This window comes from Hemiscyllium ocellatum, chromosome 28 (assembly GCF_020745735.1).
Source record: "Hemiscyllium ocellatum isolate sHemOce1 chromosome 28, sHemOce1.pat.X.cur, whole genome shotgun sequence".
In the NCBI taxonomy this organism is placed as follows: domain Eukaryota; kingdom Metazoa; phylum Chordata; class Chondrichthyes; order Orectolobiformes; family Hemiscylliidae; genus Hemiscyllium; species Hemiscyllium ocellatum.
The window spans coordinates 35,235,842-35,255,778 of NC_083428.1; the positions used below are offsets into that span (position 1 = coordinate 35,235,842).

Sequence of the window (19,937 nt, forward strand, 5' to 3'; positions counted from 1 at the left end):
AATCTGTCAAAATATTAAATTTCTAATAAAAATATCTTTAAAAAAAAAGAAGTGTATAAGATCATGAGAGGCATGGATAGGGTGTCTTTTTTCCCAGGGTTGGGGAATCAAGAACCAGAGGGCATCAGTTTCAGGTTAGAGGGTAAAGAATAAAAGGGAATCTGAGGGGGAACTTTTTTTTATGCAGAGGGTGGAATGCATTTGGAATGAGCTGCCAGCAGATGTCGTTGAAGTGGGTACATTGAAAAGGCATTTGGACAAATACATGGAAAGGAAAGGTTGAGAAGGAAATGGACCAAACGCAGGGAAATGGGGTTAGCGTGAATGGACATTTTAGTCAGCATGGACCAGTTTGGGGCAAAGGGCCTGTCTCCATGCTGGAGGACTGTATGACTCTAATTGAGGACTGATTTCTGTGATATTCCATTAGTTACTGAGAGCTTCACAATGAGGGACCTCTCCAGTTCCCTCAATGAAACGAGCCAGGGTTTCCATGTCGGCTTCTCACTTGCCACCACCTGAGGATGACATTACTGTCTCATGCATGTCTTTCATTCTGCCGTTTAACCACCTCCTACTTTGCAGCTCAGTACTATATCTATCATTCAATTGTATTGCAAAGAGGCATGTATTTTTCCCATTCCCCCATTTAAAAGTATATTAATGTGGAAAACCTGCTAATCCTGATTAGTGTGTTTACAATTCGTTTGTCTCTCTGTAGATGCATGATCTGCTAAATATTTTCAGCATTTTGTGTCCTTGTTTCAAATGTTCAGCGTCTGTAGTATTGAACACCTAGGTATAATGAAAACCAGTAACATCTGAAAATTCTGCACACACTACTCAACAGACTAGCTTCCCCCAAAATACCCGAGTAAGGATTAATTGGGTGGTGCAATGGGAGGCGGAATGAACGGGGATAGTCAAATTGTCATCGTTATCCAATAGTATCTTGACTCAACTCTGTACGTGCATCAAACCCCGCCTCAGGCTTTTGATGGATCCACGCCTCTTTCAGTTTCACAATCTCTGGGCTGATTGCCTGGATCTCTTGCCAATCATTTTGTGAGCCTCACCCAATATTGGAAGTCTGAAATCCATTGCCCAAGTTGCAGAAAGCTTGAAAAGCAGTAGGTAAGTTTATGTGCAGCGTTTTTCCTGTTTACAAAGTATTTAATCACTTGTAGGTCTATTTTGACCGAAAGTATTTTTTTCAATTGTTGGAAGTAACTCTGTTTCTGGTGAGTTCTGTCATGGGCAGACTTTTTTTCCCACTGAGTTTCCGCCCAACTTTATTAACTCCGCTATTGTAAGAGCTGCTATAAATCGGTCCGTTGCTTTACTCTGTCATTCTGATCTCACTCTCAGTAGTTGGGGATGGCAGATGCAGAGTGAGTGGTAAACTGGCTGGTTTTAATTCTAATGTTGTTTGCTGATTAGATATGGCGTCAGAAGTGGCCGAGAATGTGAAAGTCTCCAACTTAGCCGAGCACCAGGAGAACATAAATCAACAGGTACTTTCTCTTCTTTAAATATGACCCCAGATTTTCTGGGATTTTTTTTTCTCTAAAATGTTCACTAAGTACTGCAACCTAAGTATTGACCTGGGGAATCCTTCCATTGTGTAACTTTAGTGATCTAGTTGTCACGAGCTTGGGTCTGGTCGTGCCAGGGGGAATTGCGTTCTTTTCTAATGGGAAGTACTGTATTACTCAGTGCCTTGTGACCTTTGGCCAAGTTTATTCTAAACTATGAAATTCAACGCGTGATTAAGAGCTTGCATTGTTGCTGCTAGGAGATTCAGTCGCCCTGAGGTCTATTTCAACAAATTAATCTTAAAACTAAAGGTGTAGGGAGTGAATTTAGAACCTGACATTCATTTTGAAAGAGTTTCACCCCACGCCAGTTTAAACTTGGTTGTTACTTTTTTTCTTCTTACCCTGCTAATTTCTTGCACTTGAAGTGAGGGCATAAGTTCAGCGCTTGTGAGGGATGTCTTATTCTTTTGAAACTAATTTTTTTTTGAATTCTCTTCAAATGGATGTATGGTAGTAACTAAAGCAGATTAGAGTTTTGAAGGCTGGATGGGGGCTGGGAAGAGCTGCAGAATGGTACTTGAAGTACCTTGGGTCACTGAGCCACAATTGAGTGAGAGGATTTTCAGGAGCTCCAGGTTCTGAGATGGATGTGGCCACAAAACTAGGAGTGAGATGGAGGGACTGAGGAGAGAAATCTTGTGGGATAAGGAGAGGGGATATGAGCTTGGGTTTTTCTCTGATCGCCCCTGTCAATCTGATAGAATGCTAATGTCACTAAAGGAGCTTTTCATATCCAGATCTCCAATATTTTTCCCCTGTAACCCTACAATATTTATTTAGTATTAGACTAGTGTGTCTCAAACATTCAGTTGAAAGTTGAGGAAGGGTCACTGGACCCATCAACTTTGATTTCTCTCCACAGATGCTGCCAGACTTGCTGAACTTTTCCAGCAAATCCTAGTTTTAGTTTGATCCTTCTATGATTTGTTTCTGTTGAGCCCAAGCCAAAAATTGCAATAACTTTGCAGTACATGATTTTCTTTCACCTTTTGCTTCTTGATTGATTAAAGCCATTGTCCTCTTCTCAAAACTTCTTCCAATATGGAGATTCTTCTAGGTGAGTCAGAGGTTCCCCTGCTTCTCCTCCAACCTGGCTTATTGTATCCGATTCTGATCGAAGGGTCTGTTTTGGTGCTGTACGACTCTGACATTGGGGAGACCAAACGTAAACTTGGCATGTTTCACTGAGTATCTCAGCAGGGGCGGACCTGACCTCCCATTTACCAGGAGAAAGTGAGGACGGCAGATGCTGGAGATCAGAGCTGAAAATGTGTTGCTGGAAAAGCACAGCAGGTCAGGCAGCATCCAAGGAGCAGGAGATTAATTCCTGAAGAAGGGCTCATGCCTGAAATGTCGATTCTCCTGCTCCTTGGATGCTGCCTGACCTGCGCTTTTCCAGCAACACATTTTCAGCTCCCAGTCACCATCCAATTTAATGCCTCTTCTCACCCCCTTTCTGACATGGCCATCCTCCGCCTCCCCTATTGCTACAGCGAGTCAGACCACAGATTGGAGGAACAAACACCTCATAGAACATAGAAGGATACAGCGCAGTACAGGCCCTTCGGCCCTCGATGTTGCGCCGACCGAATCCTACCTAACCTATACTAGCCCAATAACTTCCAAATGCCTATCCAATGCCCGCTTAAATGACCATAAAGAAGGAGAGTTCACCACTGATACGGGCAGGGCATTCCATGAACTCTCAACCCGCTGTGTGAAGAATCTACCCCTAACATCTGTCCTATACCTACCACCCCTTAATTTAAAGCTATGTCCCCTAGTAACACCTGACTCCATTAGCGGTAAAAGGTTCTTAGTATCTACCCTATCTAAACCCCTAATCATCTTATACACTTCTATCAGATCTCCCCTAAACCTTCTCTTCTCCAATGAGAACAGCCCCAAGTGCCTCAGCCTTTCCTCATAAGATTTTCCTACCATTCCAGGCAACATCCTGGTAAACCTCCTCTGCACTCGTTCTAAAGCTTCCACATCCTTCCTATAGTATGGCGACCAAAACTGCACACAATACTCCAGATGATGCCTCACCAGAGTCTTATACAACTGCAACATGACCTCAGGACTCCGGAACTCAATTCCTCTGCCAATAAAGCCCAGTACACCATATGCCTTCCTCACAGCACTATTTACCTGGGTGGCAACTTTCAGAGATCTGTGTACATAGACACCAAGATCCCTCTGCTCATCCACACTACCAAGTAGCCTACCATTAGCCCAGTAATCCATCATCTTGTTATTCCTACCAAAGTGAACGACTTCGCACTTAGCTACATTGAATTCCATTTGCCACATTTCTGCCCAGCTCTGCAACTTATCTATATCCCGCTGTAACCTACCACTTCCTTCCTCACTATCCACAACTCCACCGACTTTTGTGTCATCCGCAAACTTGCTTACCCAGCTTTCAAGTCCTTCCTCTAGATCATTTATAAAGATAACAAAAAGCAATGGTCCCAAAACAGATCCTTGTGGTACACCGCTAGTAACTGCACTCCAAGATGAACATAATCCATCAACTACTACCCTCTGTCTCCTTCCAGCCAGCCAATTCCTAATCCAAACCTCTAATGTATCCTCAATGCCATACCTCCGAAGTTTTAGCATTAGCCTACCATGGGGAACCTTATCGAACGCCTTACTAAAATCCATATACACAACATCTACTGCTTTACCCTCATCCACTTCCTTAGTCACCTTCTCAAAGAACTCAATAAGGTTTGTGAGGCACGACCTGCCCTTCACAAAACCATGCTGGCTATCCCTGATCACGTTATTCCTACCCAGATGTTCATAAATCTTATCCCTTACCATTCTCTCTAAGACTTTGCCCACCACTGAAGTCAGACTCACTGGCCTATAGTTACTAGGGCTATCCCTACTCCCTTTCTTGAACAATGGGACCACATTCGCTATCCTCCAGTCCTCTGGTACTATTCCCGTTGACAATGACGACATAAAAATCCAGGCCAATGGCTCTGCTATCTCCTCCCTAGCTTCCCATAGGATCCTGGGGTAAATGCCATCAGGCCCAGGAGACTTATCTATATTCATCCTTTCCAATATTCCCAAAACCTCTTCCCTGCATATTTCCAGGGCATCCATTCTAATTATTTGTGATTCCATATTCACATCAGCAACAGTGTCCTGTTCCTGAGTGAATACTGATGAAAAGTACTGATTTAATGTCTCTCCAATCTCCTCCGCCTCCACACACAACTTCCCACTACTATCCTTGACTGGACCGATACCTACCCTAGTCATCCTTTTTATTCTTGACATACCTATAGAAAGCCTTTGGGTTTTCCCTAATCCTACCAGCTAAAGACTTTTCATGTCCCCTTCTCGCTTCTCTTAGCTCCCTCTTTAGCTCCTTCCTGGCTACCTTATAACTCTCAATCGCCCCTACTGAACCTTCACGCCTCATCTTTACATATGCCGCCTTCTTCCCTTTCACAAGGGACTCCAATTCCTTACTAAACCACGGCTGCCTCACAAGGCCCTTTACACCATGCCTGACTGGTACATACCTATCGAGGACACGCAGTAGCTGCTCCTTGAACAATCCCCACATCTCATTAGTGTTCTTCTCTTGAAGCCTGTTCTGCCTGGGCAGCCTACAGCCAGAGGACTCCACATTGAGTTGTCCGATTTCAAATAACACTCCCCCCCCCCCCCCCCCCCCCCCCCCCCCCCCCCGTATCAATCTTCCAATTGTCCAACCAGGTTGTACTCTCTACCCGTGTTCACCTATTTCGATCTCGCCATTCTGCTCGTCTTTTTCTTTCTCCTCTCCCCGCGTCTCTGCAACCCCCCCCACCAACCCAACTCTCCTTACACCCATCCCCAACCCTGAAGAAGGGTTAAACATTGACTTCTCCACCTGATGCTGCCTGGCTTGTTGTGTTCTTCAGCCTCTAATATGGAGTTTTTACCCATCTACTGTGAGGCCCTTTTGTGATTTTGAAAACATTCGTCAAATCTTTTTCCTGACCTCTCTCCAAGGAGATGAGAAGTTCTCCAATCTACTGAACTGTGTAGTCTTTTCCTGCATCATCATGAATATGCAACCCAGAAATGGACATAGTGCTGCATTAGAGGATGGACTGTCATCAGTCATAAGGTTCACTTTCTTGCTTTTGTGTTCTGCTACTTTGAAGTCCCATAGGACCATATGATTTCTGAGCAGAAGTAGACCATGCAACCTGTTGAATAGCAGACTTGATTTCATGGCTGATAATCCTTAACACCCCTTCCTTCCTTTTTTCACCACAATCTTTGATTTCTTTATGGATATTTTAAAAATCGATTTTTTTTTGTCTTTATTTTTTTTTGCCCTGAGTATAGTTGAAGATTTGCTTGATCATTTTATTGGTCTAGCATACCCTAGTGCCTTCTGGCATCTATGTAAAAGTGTTGACTGCAAAATAAGTTCTAACTTTAATGAATTCATGGGATATGGGTGTTGCCATTGCTAATTACCAAGAGTGCAATTTGTTCAATGTTGCTGGAAGTCCAGAATTACCTGTCAGCCAGACCAGATAAGTAAGGTGGTTTTGTTCCCTAAAAGACATTCTCCAGTAAAACCTTTTTTTTAAAAGTAAAGATCATTTGCGTGAGCAGGTTCACCATTTTTATTCCAAAACCAATTGCAAAGTTCATGGGTCATTGCAACTAAAAGCAGATTCCAAAGGCATTTACTTAAGACTAGATAGATTATAGAAGATTAAATCTCCAGCTTTAAAACTGGACAATAGGACTAGAATTGTCTTGTGTAAATAAATGAATTGTTTTTCCAAGAGTCAAATTTTAGAAGCTAGTATATGATTAAAAGTTAGTGGATACAGTAAACAGGATGGGTATTTGATCAGATTATTTGCATGTAGTCAGTAAACATTATGCACAAAGTTTTTAAAAATGCTGGAAATGCTTGTATCTGCCATCTGTAGAAAATGCACATTTCAGATTTTTAAATGACCTGAACTAGTGAGGATTTAAATAGAATTGCAACAAGGAAAATGATTAAGTTGCAGCCTGGTCTACCTGAACACTTGGCAGTTACTATGGTTGATATATACTGGTTATTTTGGAGCTAGGACTATTATGTGAAATCATATTTCATTACAAACTAGAGTAACTGCAGTTGCTCACGTATACAAATTGACTTTTTCTTTAGAAGGTTTTTTTGTGTAGTCATTTTTATTAGGATTGTGCAATCTTTCTATTTCGTAACTATTTCCTTACACCATACAGTTGCTACAAAAGTTCAACTGTACATGAATGTTGTCTCTACCACTGTCCTGAGCGAAGTGTTTCTTGAGGCTTGCATCATTGGAGTGCATTGCTGTGCAATGATTTTGTGACTTGTATTTTTAGAATGTGGTGGACAGGGTGACGAACCTGCCTCTTGTGAGCTCTGCTTGTGAAATGGTATCAGCTGCCTACAACAGCACCAAGGAGAATCACCCGTACGTGAAGACCATTTGTGATGTTGCTGAGCAGGGAGTGAAGACTATCACAGCTGTGGCTGCCAGTGGTGCCAAACCAATCGTGGACAAGCTGGAGCCTCAAAGTAAGCTTGGAGCATACAGCATTTCAGCCCACTGGAATTTAAAGACTCATGTCCACCTTTTTTTTAAAAATGAGACTTGTATACAAAAGCAGAATATCTACTTTAAGCGTGTGAACACACGAGACTTTTTCTGAAATGTAAGCTTATTGCACACTTGAAAGTTGAGCTTGGTGCCCAACTATAATCAAAAGGCAGTAGATATGAATAGTGCATGTTTTCTCTTAGATTCCACTTGTTGCCAAATATGATTTAGGCTAGAAATCTAGCTGCTTTGTGACTGTATCAAAGTACAGAGGCATTCAGCTATAAATAGATGCTTAAAGAAATCCTTAATGTTTTTTATAAATGATACTTGTACTCATTCTTTTAACACTTTTAAAGATCTAATTACCTTTGAATGGTAATCACAGGCTGGTCATGCATCAGAGTTTCAGCTGACTAAATTGTAGAACCAAACCCTTTGAGTGCTTCAGAGATCCTGTTCTGTTTGTTAAAAATGCAAATGTCTGAAATATCGTAACTAGACAGCAACAAATATAGCCGCATTAGGTCTATACAACATCAATATTAGTGTGTTTTTGCGTTTCATCACTAAACTATCATGTCTGCTGCTGCTCCAATAAATAGTCCTTTTTCCTTTTTTTGTTTTAATAAAAAGTGAAAAGTTATTTTGACTTTTGAAAGAAGGTACACACTAATTGTCAATTGAAGTTTCGCTTTTTTTTTGTAGTTAAATGCTAATAGTTACCTATAGCTCTATCCGTAAACTGAATCCTATTCTGAAGCTCTCCTTCCCTGTCTTGTATTTTCAGACTGTTAAAGATGGGTTCCTGGACAAACATCCAAAGGAATCCTGAGCATTTAGGTTTTGCTCAATACAGCCTGTGCTGTAAAGAAAGCCTCAATTGAAGCTCTGCAATAAAATTCCATGGGTCTCTAAATTGCAAGCTTCATTCCAAGTTTAGTAACATCTTGCAGTTGTCCTTACAGCCATGTTTAAGTGGTGATAACAGCGTTTACCAAATGTAATTGAGCTTGTAGGCCACTTCAATTTGTGATGCAGTATAGAAAATGTGTGCTTCAAAATAAAGAGCAAACATTTAAAGCTTTTTCTTTTAAATGTTGAGTTTTAATTTGTAAACATTTGGACCCCAGTACTCAATTCTTCAACAACTTTGCATATGTTTATCTTCAACTATGAAATGAGGCAACTGTTCAATGTTATCGTGGATAGATTTATTAACTTTTTTTTTCTTGTTCAGTTGCTGTAGCTAATGAATATGCCTGTAAAGGCTTGGATAAACTGGAAGAGAAGCTTCCAATCCTTCAACAGTCTACACCCCAGGTAAGAGAAACTTCTGCAAGGTGACCCAGCGGATGGTACCTAACCTTACCATCCTATCACTATAGGAATGTTGCACGTCCAACTCAATGAAGCCTTCTTTCACTCTACTGGCTAGCCTTGCTCCCTTTAATGGCTGCTTTAGACTTTTTAAACTAGTAAAAGGGGCAATGATTATACCTTATGATGTTTTCAAATTAATTTAAATACCATGTCTTTTTAAATTTCCCCTTAGTTGTGTGTTGATTGAAATGGTGTGCATTGTTTAAAATTGCTTTCTGTATGCATTAAATGGACAATGAAATTTTTAACTCGTACAAAATTTTTACTTTTAAGTTTGACTTGACTTTATATTGAAGGTTTTTTAAAAAAAATATAAATACAGGTTGTTGCTGATACCAAAGAGATGGTTTCATCCACAATAACTGGAGCCAAAGATGCAGTCTCCAACACAGTGACTGGAGCGAAAAATGCAGTGACTGGTGCTGTAGATATGGCCAAGGGAGCAGTCCATGGCAGCATAGAGAAGACCAAGTCAGTGATGGCTGAAGGAGTTAACACTGTCATGACGTCCAAAGTCGGGCAGATGGTGGTCACTGGTGTCGACAGTGCACTCAATAAATCTGAAGAAATTGTTGATCATTATCTTCCTATGACTGAAGAGGAATTGGGTAAGTAACATAACTAATTTTGTATTGCTTCAGCATCAAGCTGTTGTTTTGAATCCGTTATATGGTTGCGCATATTGTGGGTAGGAAGGAGGAGGGAAAAAAATGAGTAATATATTTAATTGCCAGGAACACTTTCTTTATCGGAAAAGCAGGAGAACGAAGTAAATCCGACAATGGTAAATAGTGCTCAATTAGAAATTATGAACTATTCAAAAGTTGTGATTAAATGTATTAGTTTGCAAATAGCTTAAATAGCTTGTCTTGAGAACTTTAATCAGATTTGGTGTAAGCAAATAATGCTAATATTAAAACCAAACTTAAAATGTAAAAAGATCTGCCTTATATATCACTGCTTTGATTTGAAGATTTCTCTTTTCAGCAAAACTAGCTACTTCTGTGGAAGGCTTTGAGGTGGCCCCAGCACAAACGCAGAGTTACTATGTGCGCTTGGGATCTTTATCTTCAAAGATTCGTCATCGAGCTTACCAGCACTCTGTTTCTAAGATGCAGAAGGCAAGACAAACCAGCCAAGATATTATGGCTCAGCTTCACAACACCGTGGATTTGGTAAGGATCCAAAGTTATCGGCTGAATTACTTCTGTAAAAGTGGGCTGAAATTTATTCCTTTTCTTCTATGACATCTCAGATCAAATGATGTCCTGTAGGTCTTTAACCTTGCTGCTCCTTTGACTACTAGAAAGCACATGTTCTTCTGTCAAATTGACATTTAGCTTTTTGAATGTTTTATTTTAGATGGTTGTTACTGAATAAAGCTTGCATTTTGTTAAACAATATTGTTTCAACATTAAACTTTAGTTGTGTTTATTCTCCAATATAATCCCTCCTCAAAACTAAGGCTTGAGCCTAGTCTGAACTGGACTTTGTTTTTAATTGTTACTACTTTTAAGAAAGTACCTAAGGCCATTATTTTGTCTCCCAGTTGTAATTCAAAATTACAAACTAGGTCCTGACTGTCCTCTGTTCTGAAATCACAGATCAGATCAAATCAGCATTCCACATCCAAGATGCAGTAAAGCAACTAATGTAATTCAGCTATGTCTCAATGTGACGGATTTGATTAAAAATGAACAATTCTCAGACCTGCTGAGTGGCATTGGTTCACCACATGAAATAGGCAGGATTCCAATGAGCTGCCTGAAGAGTGGTGCGGGCTAGTACAATTGCAACTTTTAAGAGGCATTTGGGTGGGTATATGAATAGGAAAGGTTTGAAGGGATATGGGCTGGGTGTTGGTAGGTGGGACTAGATTGGGTTGGGGTATCTGGTTGGTATGGACGGTTGGGCTGAAGGGTCTGTTTCCGTGCTGTACATCTGTGATTCTATGAACCAAGGTGATTTCAAATTATCAGTGACCAGTTGAGCAGAACGTCTTTCCAGATCTGACGTGGCTTTTTTGTTTGTTCTGTTACAATAATTTTAATAATTGCAAAGAGGAAAGTCTGGGGTGTAGTTTTTAAACAATAGTTCATATGTCAATGACCCTTCAATACTAATGTAACTTCTTTCTCTTTTCATCTACACTCATTTAAATTGAAACCATGAACTCATTTTTCCAGTGTACTGGACTTAAAGGTGGGATTCTGCAGACAGCACTTTTGTTCCTGGGTCTGCTTTCTCTGTGGTTGAGAGGTGGATGCATTGGTAATCATCCAGAATTCAGTAAGATTCTGGATTGGTGGTTTGGAAGGCAGCAAACTCTCTCTCCTATTAACGAAGGAGGGGGAGAAAACTAGAAACAACAGACTAACTAAACAACAAATGCTGGAGACGACTGAGTCGGGCAGCATCCATGGAGAGGGAGCAAGTTAATGTTTTGAGTTTAGATGACTCTTCATCAGATCAATCATTTGGACTCCAAACCTAACTTGCTTTCTCTGCATGGATGCTGCCTGACCTGTAATCTCCAGCATTTTACTGTTTTCAGTAGAGATTGCAGAAACTGCAGTAATTTGCACCTACTACAAACGAACTAGCCTCCGACCATAAAGAATGGACTCCAATCAGATAAGTGGTGTCTTTGTAATTGTGTTTAAATGTCCCTATTAGAGTTTACTGAGGATGTTAACTGATAAATTGAAGTGGGTGTTTTCAACTGAGACAAAAGCCAATTGACTCTGAGCTGTGAACTTTCTATTCGAAGATTGTGAATCTTCATAATTTCCTGAGGGCTGTGAAAATTCAGTGACTTTGTTTAAAAATCCCCCTCCCCCCATATCATTGTTTAATATATTTATATGTATACCTGAGTGATTAAGCACCATCTAATTGGCAGCTGAAAATTCAGGTGTTGGACTCTTGTCAGGTGTGTGTCTCCCATGAGGAAAATCTAGTGCAAAGCCACCTTGGTTTTCAAAACTGTCACTGCACTCTATTTGTATTTTCTACTATATTTCAGCTTTCAAATGCTGTATGGAGGGGCAACACTGGAAATTATTAGTCTATTAGCATTTTTGGGTTATGTATTTTTCGCAGATTGAATTGGCCAGGAAAGGAGCAGATTCAGCGAATCAGAAACTGCATGATGTCCAGGAGAAACTGCATCAGACCTGGGTTGATTGGCAGAAGAAACAGGCAAAAGGTCAAGTGGAGGAAGAAGGGGTTCAGAAGCCAGAGGTAAGGCTTTCAATCTTATTCTGGGATCAGAAGGTAGAACCTAGCAAGTCATTGTGAAGAGATGGAGGGGGGGGGGGAAAACTGCAGATGCTGAAATCTGAAGTAGACCATCAGGAGGCTGGGGGAACATAGCAAGCCAGGCAGCATCAGGAGGCTGGGGGAACACAGCAAGCCAGGCAGCATCAGGAGGTGAAAAGTCAATGTTTCGGGTGTAACCCTTCAGGACTGGGGGTGGATGTAAGGGGAGCTACAGATAAAGGGGGTGGCAGGGACAGGGTGGTGAAGTGGGGATGGGTAAAGACAGGCAGAGGGTACGACCTGGTCAATGGGAGGAATTAATCTGGTTAGGGCGTTGTGGGGGGAAAGGAGGTCATTTTGAATTTGGAGAACTCAATGTTGAGTCTTCCACACTGGGCTGCCCAGGCGGAAGATGAGGTATTCCTCCAATTTGTGGTTTGGTTTGGTGTGGCAGTGGAGGAGGCCAAGGATGGTCATGTTGGGAAGGGGAATTTAAAATGGGCGGTGACTGGGAGGTCCAGTCCATCCCTGCAGTCCTGATAGATGTTTGGCGAACTATTCCCTAAGTTTACATTTCTTCTCCCTGATATAGAGAAGACTACATTGGGGTCTTCTGATGCTGTAAACTGGGTTCAAAGAGAGGCAGATGAACCCCTCTCACCTGGAAGGTCCGTTTCGGGCCCTGGATGTGGGTGGGAAGTGGGGTGGTGTACTGGTAGGTTTTGCATCTTTTCTGGGTGCTGGGAAAGGTCATTGTGAAGGGCATACTGCGAAATAAAGGAAGCTTCATAGAATCCCTACAGTGCTGAAAGGGGCCATTTGCACTAATCCTCCCAAGAGCATCCTACCTAGACTCACCATTCCATCTCATTCCTGTAACCCCACATTAAATTTTTAGCATGGTGAATCCACCTAATCTGCACATCTTTGGAGTGTGGGAGGAAATCAAAGCACCTGGCAGAAACCCACGTAGACACAGGGAGAACATGTAGACAATAGGTGTAGGAGTAGGCCATCTGGCCCTTCGAGCCAGCACCATCCTTCATTATGATCATGGCTGATCATCCACAATCAATATCCTGTTCCTACCTTATCCCCATAACCCTTGATTACACTATCTTTAAGAGCTCTATCCATCTCTTTCTCACAAGTATCCAGAGACTTGGCCTCCACTGCCAAGTCTAAACTCCAATTAGACAGTCACACAAGGCTGGAATTGAACCTAGGTCTGTGGAGCTGAGGCAGCAGTGCTAACTATTGAGCCACCATGTCATTCAGTCTGAAACGTGGCCAGGGTATTTTAATTGAAGCCACCATCTGCATTACACAGGGTTAAATCTCTTACTTCAAAGCAGTGAGTTTAAAGAGAAACTTGTCTCTGCACTTACCAGCTAGAATACAGTGCAATGCTTCACAAGTCTCCCAAGTCAGTTGTCAATCGATACTTTAATCCCTGGCCTTTCCTCCAAAAGGACAGCATAGTATGTTTCTCCTCCTGTTAATGGTGTAACAGCCACTCTCTAGTATCCTTAATCCTGAGTAGGTTACTGGACATCTGAAACAATTCATCCAAAGCTCTTTTAATTTCGGATTCTTTCTGTTTCAGTTAGCACCTTGACCAAGTAGATATCTGTTTATCCAAAGCAGTTAATGGGCCCTTCGTAATGATCGGTCTTGTCACTGGGCTCCTAGCTGCATGAAAGTGCACGTCTGACCCTGGTCGAGCCACTGTAGATTGCTTTTGAGGGATAGTGGGCTTGAACCACTTCCTGAAGAAGGGCTCATGCCCGAAATGTCGATTCTCTTGCTCCTTGGATGGTGCCTGACCTGCGCTTTTCCAGCAACACATTTTTCAGCCTTGAACCACTAACTGCCCTTTGTAGGGGTAGCATGACTTGTAGATATTAATGGTGTTGCTGCTCTTTCCTTATTAGGAAATGGAAGTCCTGCATGTGCTGTGCCATGGAAATTTTTAATGCAGTGATATCAAAATATATTTTTAACTCTAATCTGGGAGAGGTTTACTTTTTTGTTTTAATAGAATTGGTCTCCCTTAGGTGTTGGCAGCCTTTAAGTGGTAGAGGTAAGCCAGTGCTCTTTTATCGCTATGTGCTTCATAGCTGGACCTTAATGGTGGTAGAGAGACGTTCACTACTGTGGGATAGACTCCTAGTGACCTGTGTATTGGTTGCCTTGTCAGGCAAACCCTGCAGTGGGAATTTTCAGCTAAGATATCTGGACAGTTATCGTGAGCATGCCCACTAGCTTTGCTCCCAGTTCTTCCCCCTGCCCCCCCCCCCCCCCCCCCCCCTCACCCAACCCCCAGGTTCAACTGCAACTGAGACATTCCTTCTCCCCTTCTACCTACCCCTCTCCCTCTCCAACTCCTCCACCCAACTGCAAACAAGTAACCTTTCTACTGTAAATTAATGTGGAAAACTGTCCTTTTGTATTCAGTAAGATCCTTTGTGTTGAGATCCCTCCAATTCACCAAACCAAAAGGTGACCAGATTCTGATAGTGTCTCCCTTTGTATTGCAGCAGCTCGAATCCCAAACCCTAACCATGACTCGCGGTCTCACCCAGCAACTACAGACGACCTGCCTAACTCTCGTTTCAAATGTACACGGCCTCCCTCAACATGTTCAGGACAAAGTGCAGCAGATCCGCAAAACAGCAGAGAGCATCCATGCCTCGTTCTCATCTGCCAATTCCTTTGGTGATCTTTCCGGGCAGCTCCTGGCACAAAGCAAAGATCAGATGCTGAAGATCCGGGAGTCCATGGATGGGGTGATGGACTATGTACTTCACAACACTCCACTCAACTGGATGGTGGGTCCATTCGCTCCACAACTGACTGAGCGGCCGCAGTCAGAAGAGATGGTTGAAATAGATCAAGTTCAAAATTAGACATGACTTGCTTATATTGATATTAGTGGGTGGTTTATCTCCCGAGACAAACTTTTTATTAGGTTTAGTAATCTGAGAATTTGAATTGACCTGGCTGATTTGACTAAATTGTATTTCTGTCCTAAAACTTTTTAAAAATCTGGAGTCTCTTAATTAAAAATCCTATGCTTGCTTAACTGGAGATGACTAAAGTAAAATGCACAATGGCACTGGAGGGGACGACGCAGAAGTATAAGTCTTAAAAAGTCTATATAAAGTCTAAAGATTTGGTTCTCCATGATATTCATATCTGAATTTTGACATGTGAAAATCATATTGCAATCTTGTAAGCCTGACTATTTGACCAAAAGGTTATTCTGATCCAATTGGAGTGTGACCTGTGGTGTTTTTTTTTCCACTTCTGCTGTTTGTATAAAATTCTAAATCTACAACTTCAAGACTTTATCTTTTGGAACATGTACAAAAAAAAAATCATGTAGTTTTGATTTGAGTTCTGGACCTGAATTTTAAAAACTCATTATTGTTAATCTTGAAGCCTTTGAAAGAGCTGGGTTATCTGCATCTTCAAAATACATACAAGACTCGAGATAAAGTAAAAGTGGCAACATTGGTTGCCTTTTTTTTTCTAGTTTCAAATTGTCCTCATTACTAATTTTTGAGCACTTCACCTGCAATTTTAGCCAATTAGAGCACCATATACCTGGAGATTTGCATCACTTGAGGTTTTTTCAGTGTTTCCAATAAATAAACCAAAACCAGTGCTGTCACTTTATGGAAAATTTTAACCCTATTGTAGTGTAGTATTATGTAAAAATCTTATTGGCTTTTCATCTTTTATAATCTGACTAACTACTAGACCTGTATAAGAGGATCCTTTGGCAGAGGATAAACACAAGTGGATTAGCAGCAGATTGACTTTGACTTTTAAAACTAAAGTGCACATTTCATTTCTAATTGTGATTAGACATTTTGGATTTATGCTGGTATTTTTTAAAAGTTTATATGTTCAAGCTTGTGTAACAGCATGTAACTGGTATGGTAAATTAGAAATTTGCACAGTACAATTTTTCACTTGTAATTTGAGCTGGTTTATGAAAGTCTAATAATTAAAGTCATGTGCTGTGATGCCACAGTTGAAAGATTTGTAAAATACAAAATGCAGTTATTTGATTAATGCCTCATGATCTCGAGCATTTTGGTACACTTTGTTTTCATACAGAGACTATACAGACACATTTATCAAGTGAGCTCCTGCAATCGCATCAGGACCAGATGAACTATGAATGATAGCCTGAAAGATCAGTTCTGTGCCAAATAGTGCAATGGATTTTTAAAACATTAAATTGCTTTAGGATCGAATTCAAAATAGTGTTATTATTCAACAACGCCATCGTACTGAAATTTTCAAAAGGGGAGTTGAACTCTGCCTCTTTACTAAGGTGCTGTTGCTTCAATATTGTCAACTTGGCTTTTTGCTTTGATATCTTCTATCTATACTTTAATATTAAAAAATATGTAATTCAGTCAATATTTACATGGGATAATGGTTGAAGACAGGTCAGAAATCTTGGTCAATTAGTAAAGAGGTGCTCTAAATGACTTCTATTCTTGGAAGTTTTAGCCATAACTAGGGGCAAAAATATTAAAAGGTACCTTTTGTATGATACCTGGAAGTAATTCCTGGATATAGTGGTTTTAGTGCCTTGCATTCTAACCAGAGAAGGAAAAAAACTAGAAAAATCTACCCATGGAAGGTGTTCAATGAAAATGAAGAAAAATTAGTTTTCTGAAAGCTGTAAAAGTAGGAATGTAGAAACAAGAATAGATCTTAAACTGTAACTGTTCCACCATTTTGATGCAATCATGGCTAGTTTACTTGTTTGATGCCTTTTGCATACATTACCAATTGGTGTAGAGTTAAGGAGGTCATCTGAAACCTATCAATCTCTTCTTGCTATAATGGCATTTCCACAGCCATTTGAGAATTCCAAAGTTTTAAAAAAAAACAGGGTTATTCATCCTAAACAACATTCATTATTTTTAATATTACCTATATCTACCCTGTCTATCCCTTTTTTAACAAAAAATGTAGGTTGCTTGTTTTAACCAGATCTCCCCTTGAGCATGTTGGAGAATACCAACTCAGTTTACCTAGTCACAATACAGGGGATAGTCTTGCCATCTCAGTGAGAAGTCTGGTTGCACTCCATCTGTGGCAATGATTTTTTTCAAGTAAAACCAAAATTATACATGTTCCAGTTGTGGAGCTTCAATCCAGTTGATGCAAGACTTCACTACTTCTATACCACAATAAAGGCTAACATTTCTGTTGTACCTGTAGGTTAGCTATTGGTGTCTTATCAACAAGGACACCCAGGTCCCTTTGCATACGCACACTTTCCAACCTCTTGCCAATCAAGAAATACTTTTGTATGTCTGTTTCTCCTACCAACATGGATAAACTCCTTTCTCGGCATTATATTCTATCTGCCATGTTCTTACTTGTTCACTAACGCAATCATCCTCACAACGTACATTTTCATTTAGCCTTGTATTCTCTGCAAATGTGGAAATACCACATTTGGCCCCCACATTAAATCACTTGACACAATGGAAAATTGCTGTGGGCCAAGTTCTGCTCTTTACACTACCCCACAAATCACAGCCTGTCCAACACAATGACCTGTTTGTTCTGTGTTCCTACCCTTTTTGTTAACCCATGATCCCATGTGATGTAATTTTGCTAACCAATCTCCTGTCGGGGAAGGGGATGTTATCAAAAGCCTTCTGTAAGTCCAAGAATACTACATTTGTTGACTCCTTTATCAATTTTGTTAGTAACATCCTCATCCTAAAAAAAACCAACTTTGTCAAACTCTGTTTTCCATTCACAAATCCAAGTGTTCATTTATCTCATCCTTACAGTAGATTCTAGCATTTTCCCTTCTACTGACATAAGATGAACAGATCTGGAGCTTCCTGTTTGTTTTATCATCATTCTGTTGTTAAACATTGCCATGACATTCACTAGCTTCAAATCTGCAGGGATCATTTGAGAATCTTTAGAACTTTGGAAGATAAATCACGCATATATCATTATCCCCTTAGCCTGTCCCTTCAAGACACTGGAATAAAGAATATCAGGTTTTCGAAATTTACCAACTTTCAGACCCATTAATTTCTCCATTACTGTTTTCCTAATTAATATAACTATCTTCAACTCCTCCCCCTCCCTCATCACTTGGATCTCTCGTTCTGGGAGATTACTTATACCTTTCTCAGTGAAAATAGTCCTAAAGCAATTATTTAACTTATGTGCCAATTTTCTTCATAATAAATTCTCCTTACCCTGTAATGGATTCATGTTCATCTGAACTAAACATTTTCAATTCATGTTCACTTAAGAACATATTTACCACCCATTTTTTATGTATTTTGTTAGACTGCATTCATATTCCGTTCCTTATCACTTAGTCCTTGTTTGCTATATTCTAAAACCCTCCCAATCATGCAAATTGCTACTAATTTTGCCAACTTTATAAGCTTTTCTTAAGATATTGTACAAGCCAAACTTCCTTTGTCAGTCACGGATGACTGACGTTTTTTGAGGTTCTGTACTTTGAAGGAACGTGTTGTCTCATCCTAAGTAATCGCTCATCAAAGATTATCCATTAGAAATGTCCGACATGCCTTTCCCAATTCATCTTAGCCAATTTGTGTCTCATATCCTCATAATTTCCCTTATTCAAATTTAATCCCCTTGCTTCGAAATGAACTAGCTCACTTTCAAACATAAAATTCTGTCATGGTTTTAACTCATTCCTAGATTTTTTTATGACAAGATTGTTAATTAGCTCTTTTACATTACATGATACCAGATCCAAAATAGCCTATCTTCTAGTCAGATCCTCAACGTACTCCTCTAGAAAACCATTCAGACGCACTCCAGAAACTCACCTTTCACAGCTTTTGTGGTCAATTGGTTTACCCAGTCTATACAGAGATCATGATTTGGAGATGCCGGTGTTGGACTGGGGTGTACAAAGTTAAAAATCACACAACACCAGGTTATAGTCCAACAGGTTTAATTGGAAGCACACTAGCTTTCGGAGCGATGCTCCAATCACCTGATGAAGGAGCATCGCTCCGAAAGCTAGTGTGCTTCCAATTAAACCTGTTGGACTATAACCTGGTGTTGTGTGATTTTTAACTTTAGACAGAGGTCACCAATGATAACAGTGCTTTCCATTCTCCAGTCACCTCTCAACTTCTCGATACCATTAATTGCATTGAATTGAATTAGCTTTATTGTCACATGTACTCACAGGAGTACAAAATTTACAAGTCACTACTTACAGCGCCATCTTAGATACAAAGGTATTAAGGTACAGATTGTTGAGTATAAATTCTAAGAAAAATAAAGAAATGAAACGTAATTAATAAAGCCACCACTATTCAGTGGGTTATAAATCCAGTCTAGGTCTGCAGCTCCTTGCTATTTCTGAATTCCACTCAAATAGATTTCATACATCGTTCTCCCAATCTGAGGTTTTCCCTTACTAATTATGAATCCCATCCCTTATTATCAGTGCAACTCCACTTTCTTTTCTGTCTGTCTTTCTCGAACATTAAATATTTTGGAATATTCATTTTTGGGTCACCAGGCAGCCAAATGTTTGGAAAGGCAAGTAGATTATATCCATTTATCTCTAATGACTTTAGATCATTTATCTTGTTGCAAACACTCTCAGGTAGAGTTCCCTTAACTTTGTCTTTTGTTACATCATTCTGCATTCGAAGCGTAAAGGCCTGGTTTTATTTCTCCTGTGTCCTCATCTCTCGAACAGCTTGTCACTTCCTGTTAACCACTTTCTTCCAATTTGAGTTAACCTTCAGATTCCTGTTCTTCTGACAGGTTATTTAAGCCAAGCCAAACAACACTAGTACATACTACTAAGTGCAATATCAGTCCCAGTCCAGTTAAGATTTGACCCATCCAGCTTGTCCAGATCCTACTTGCCCTTAACAAGGCACAATGCCTCAGAAATCTGATTCCATTCCTTCTGCACCAGTTCTCCAGCCATTCATTCAATTCAATCTTCCTCTTGTGCTCACGAGCACATGGTACTGGGATTATTCCTGAGATTTCTGTTCTTGAGATCCTGCTTTTT

At 40.4% G+C, this 19,937-nt stretch overlaps 1 protein-coding gene across 1 annotated transcript; it reads left to right on the top strand.

Annotated features, from left to right (window-relative positions):
- Positions 1-1,030: 1,030 nt before the first annotated feature.
- On the top strand, positions 1,031-16,117 carry LOC132828813 (perilipin-3-like). The gene is made up of 8 exons (XM_060845954.1): positions 1,031-1,134; positions 1,441-1,514; positions 6,996-7,191; positions 8,454-8,536; positions 8,919-9,204; positions 9,584-9,771; positions 11,699-11,839; positions 14,398-16,117. The coding sequence occupies exons 2-8, from the start codon at positions 1,443-1,445 to the stop codon at positions 14,764-14,766; spliced, it is 1,335 nt and encodes a 444-aa protein (XP_060701937.1). The 5' UTR covers positions 1,031-1,134; positions 1,441-1,442; the 3' UTR covers positions 14,767-16,117.
- Positions 16,118-19,937: the final 3,820 nt, after the last annotated feature.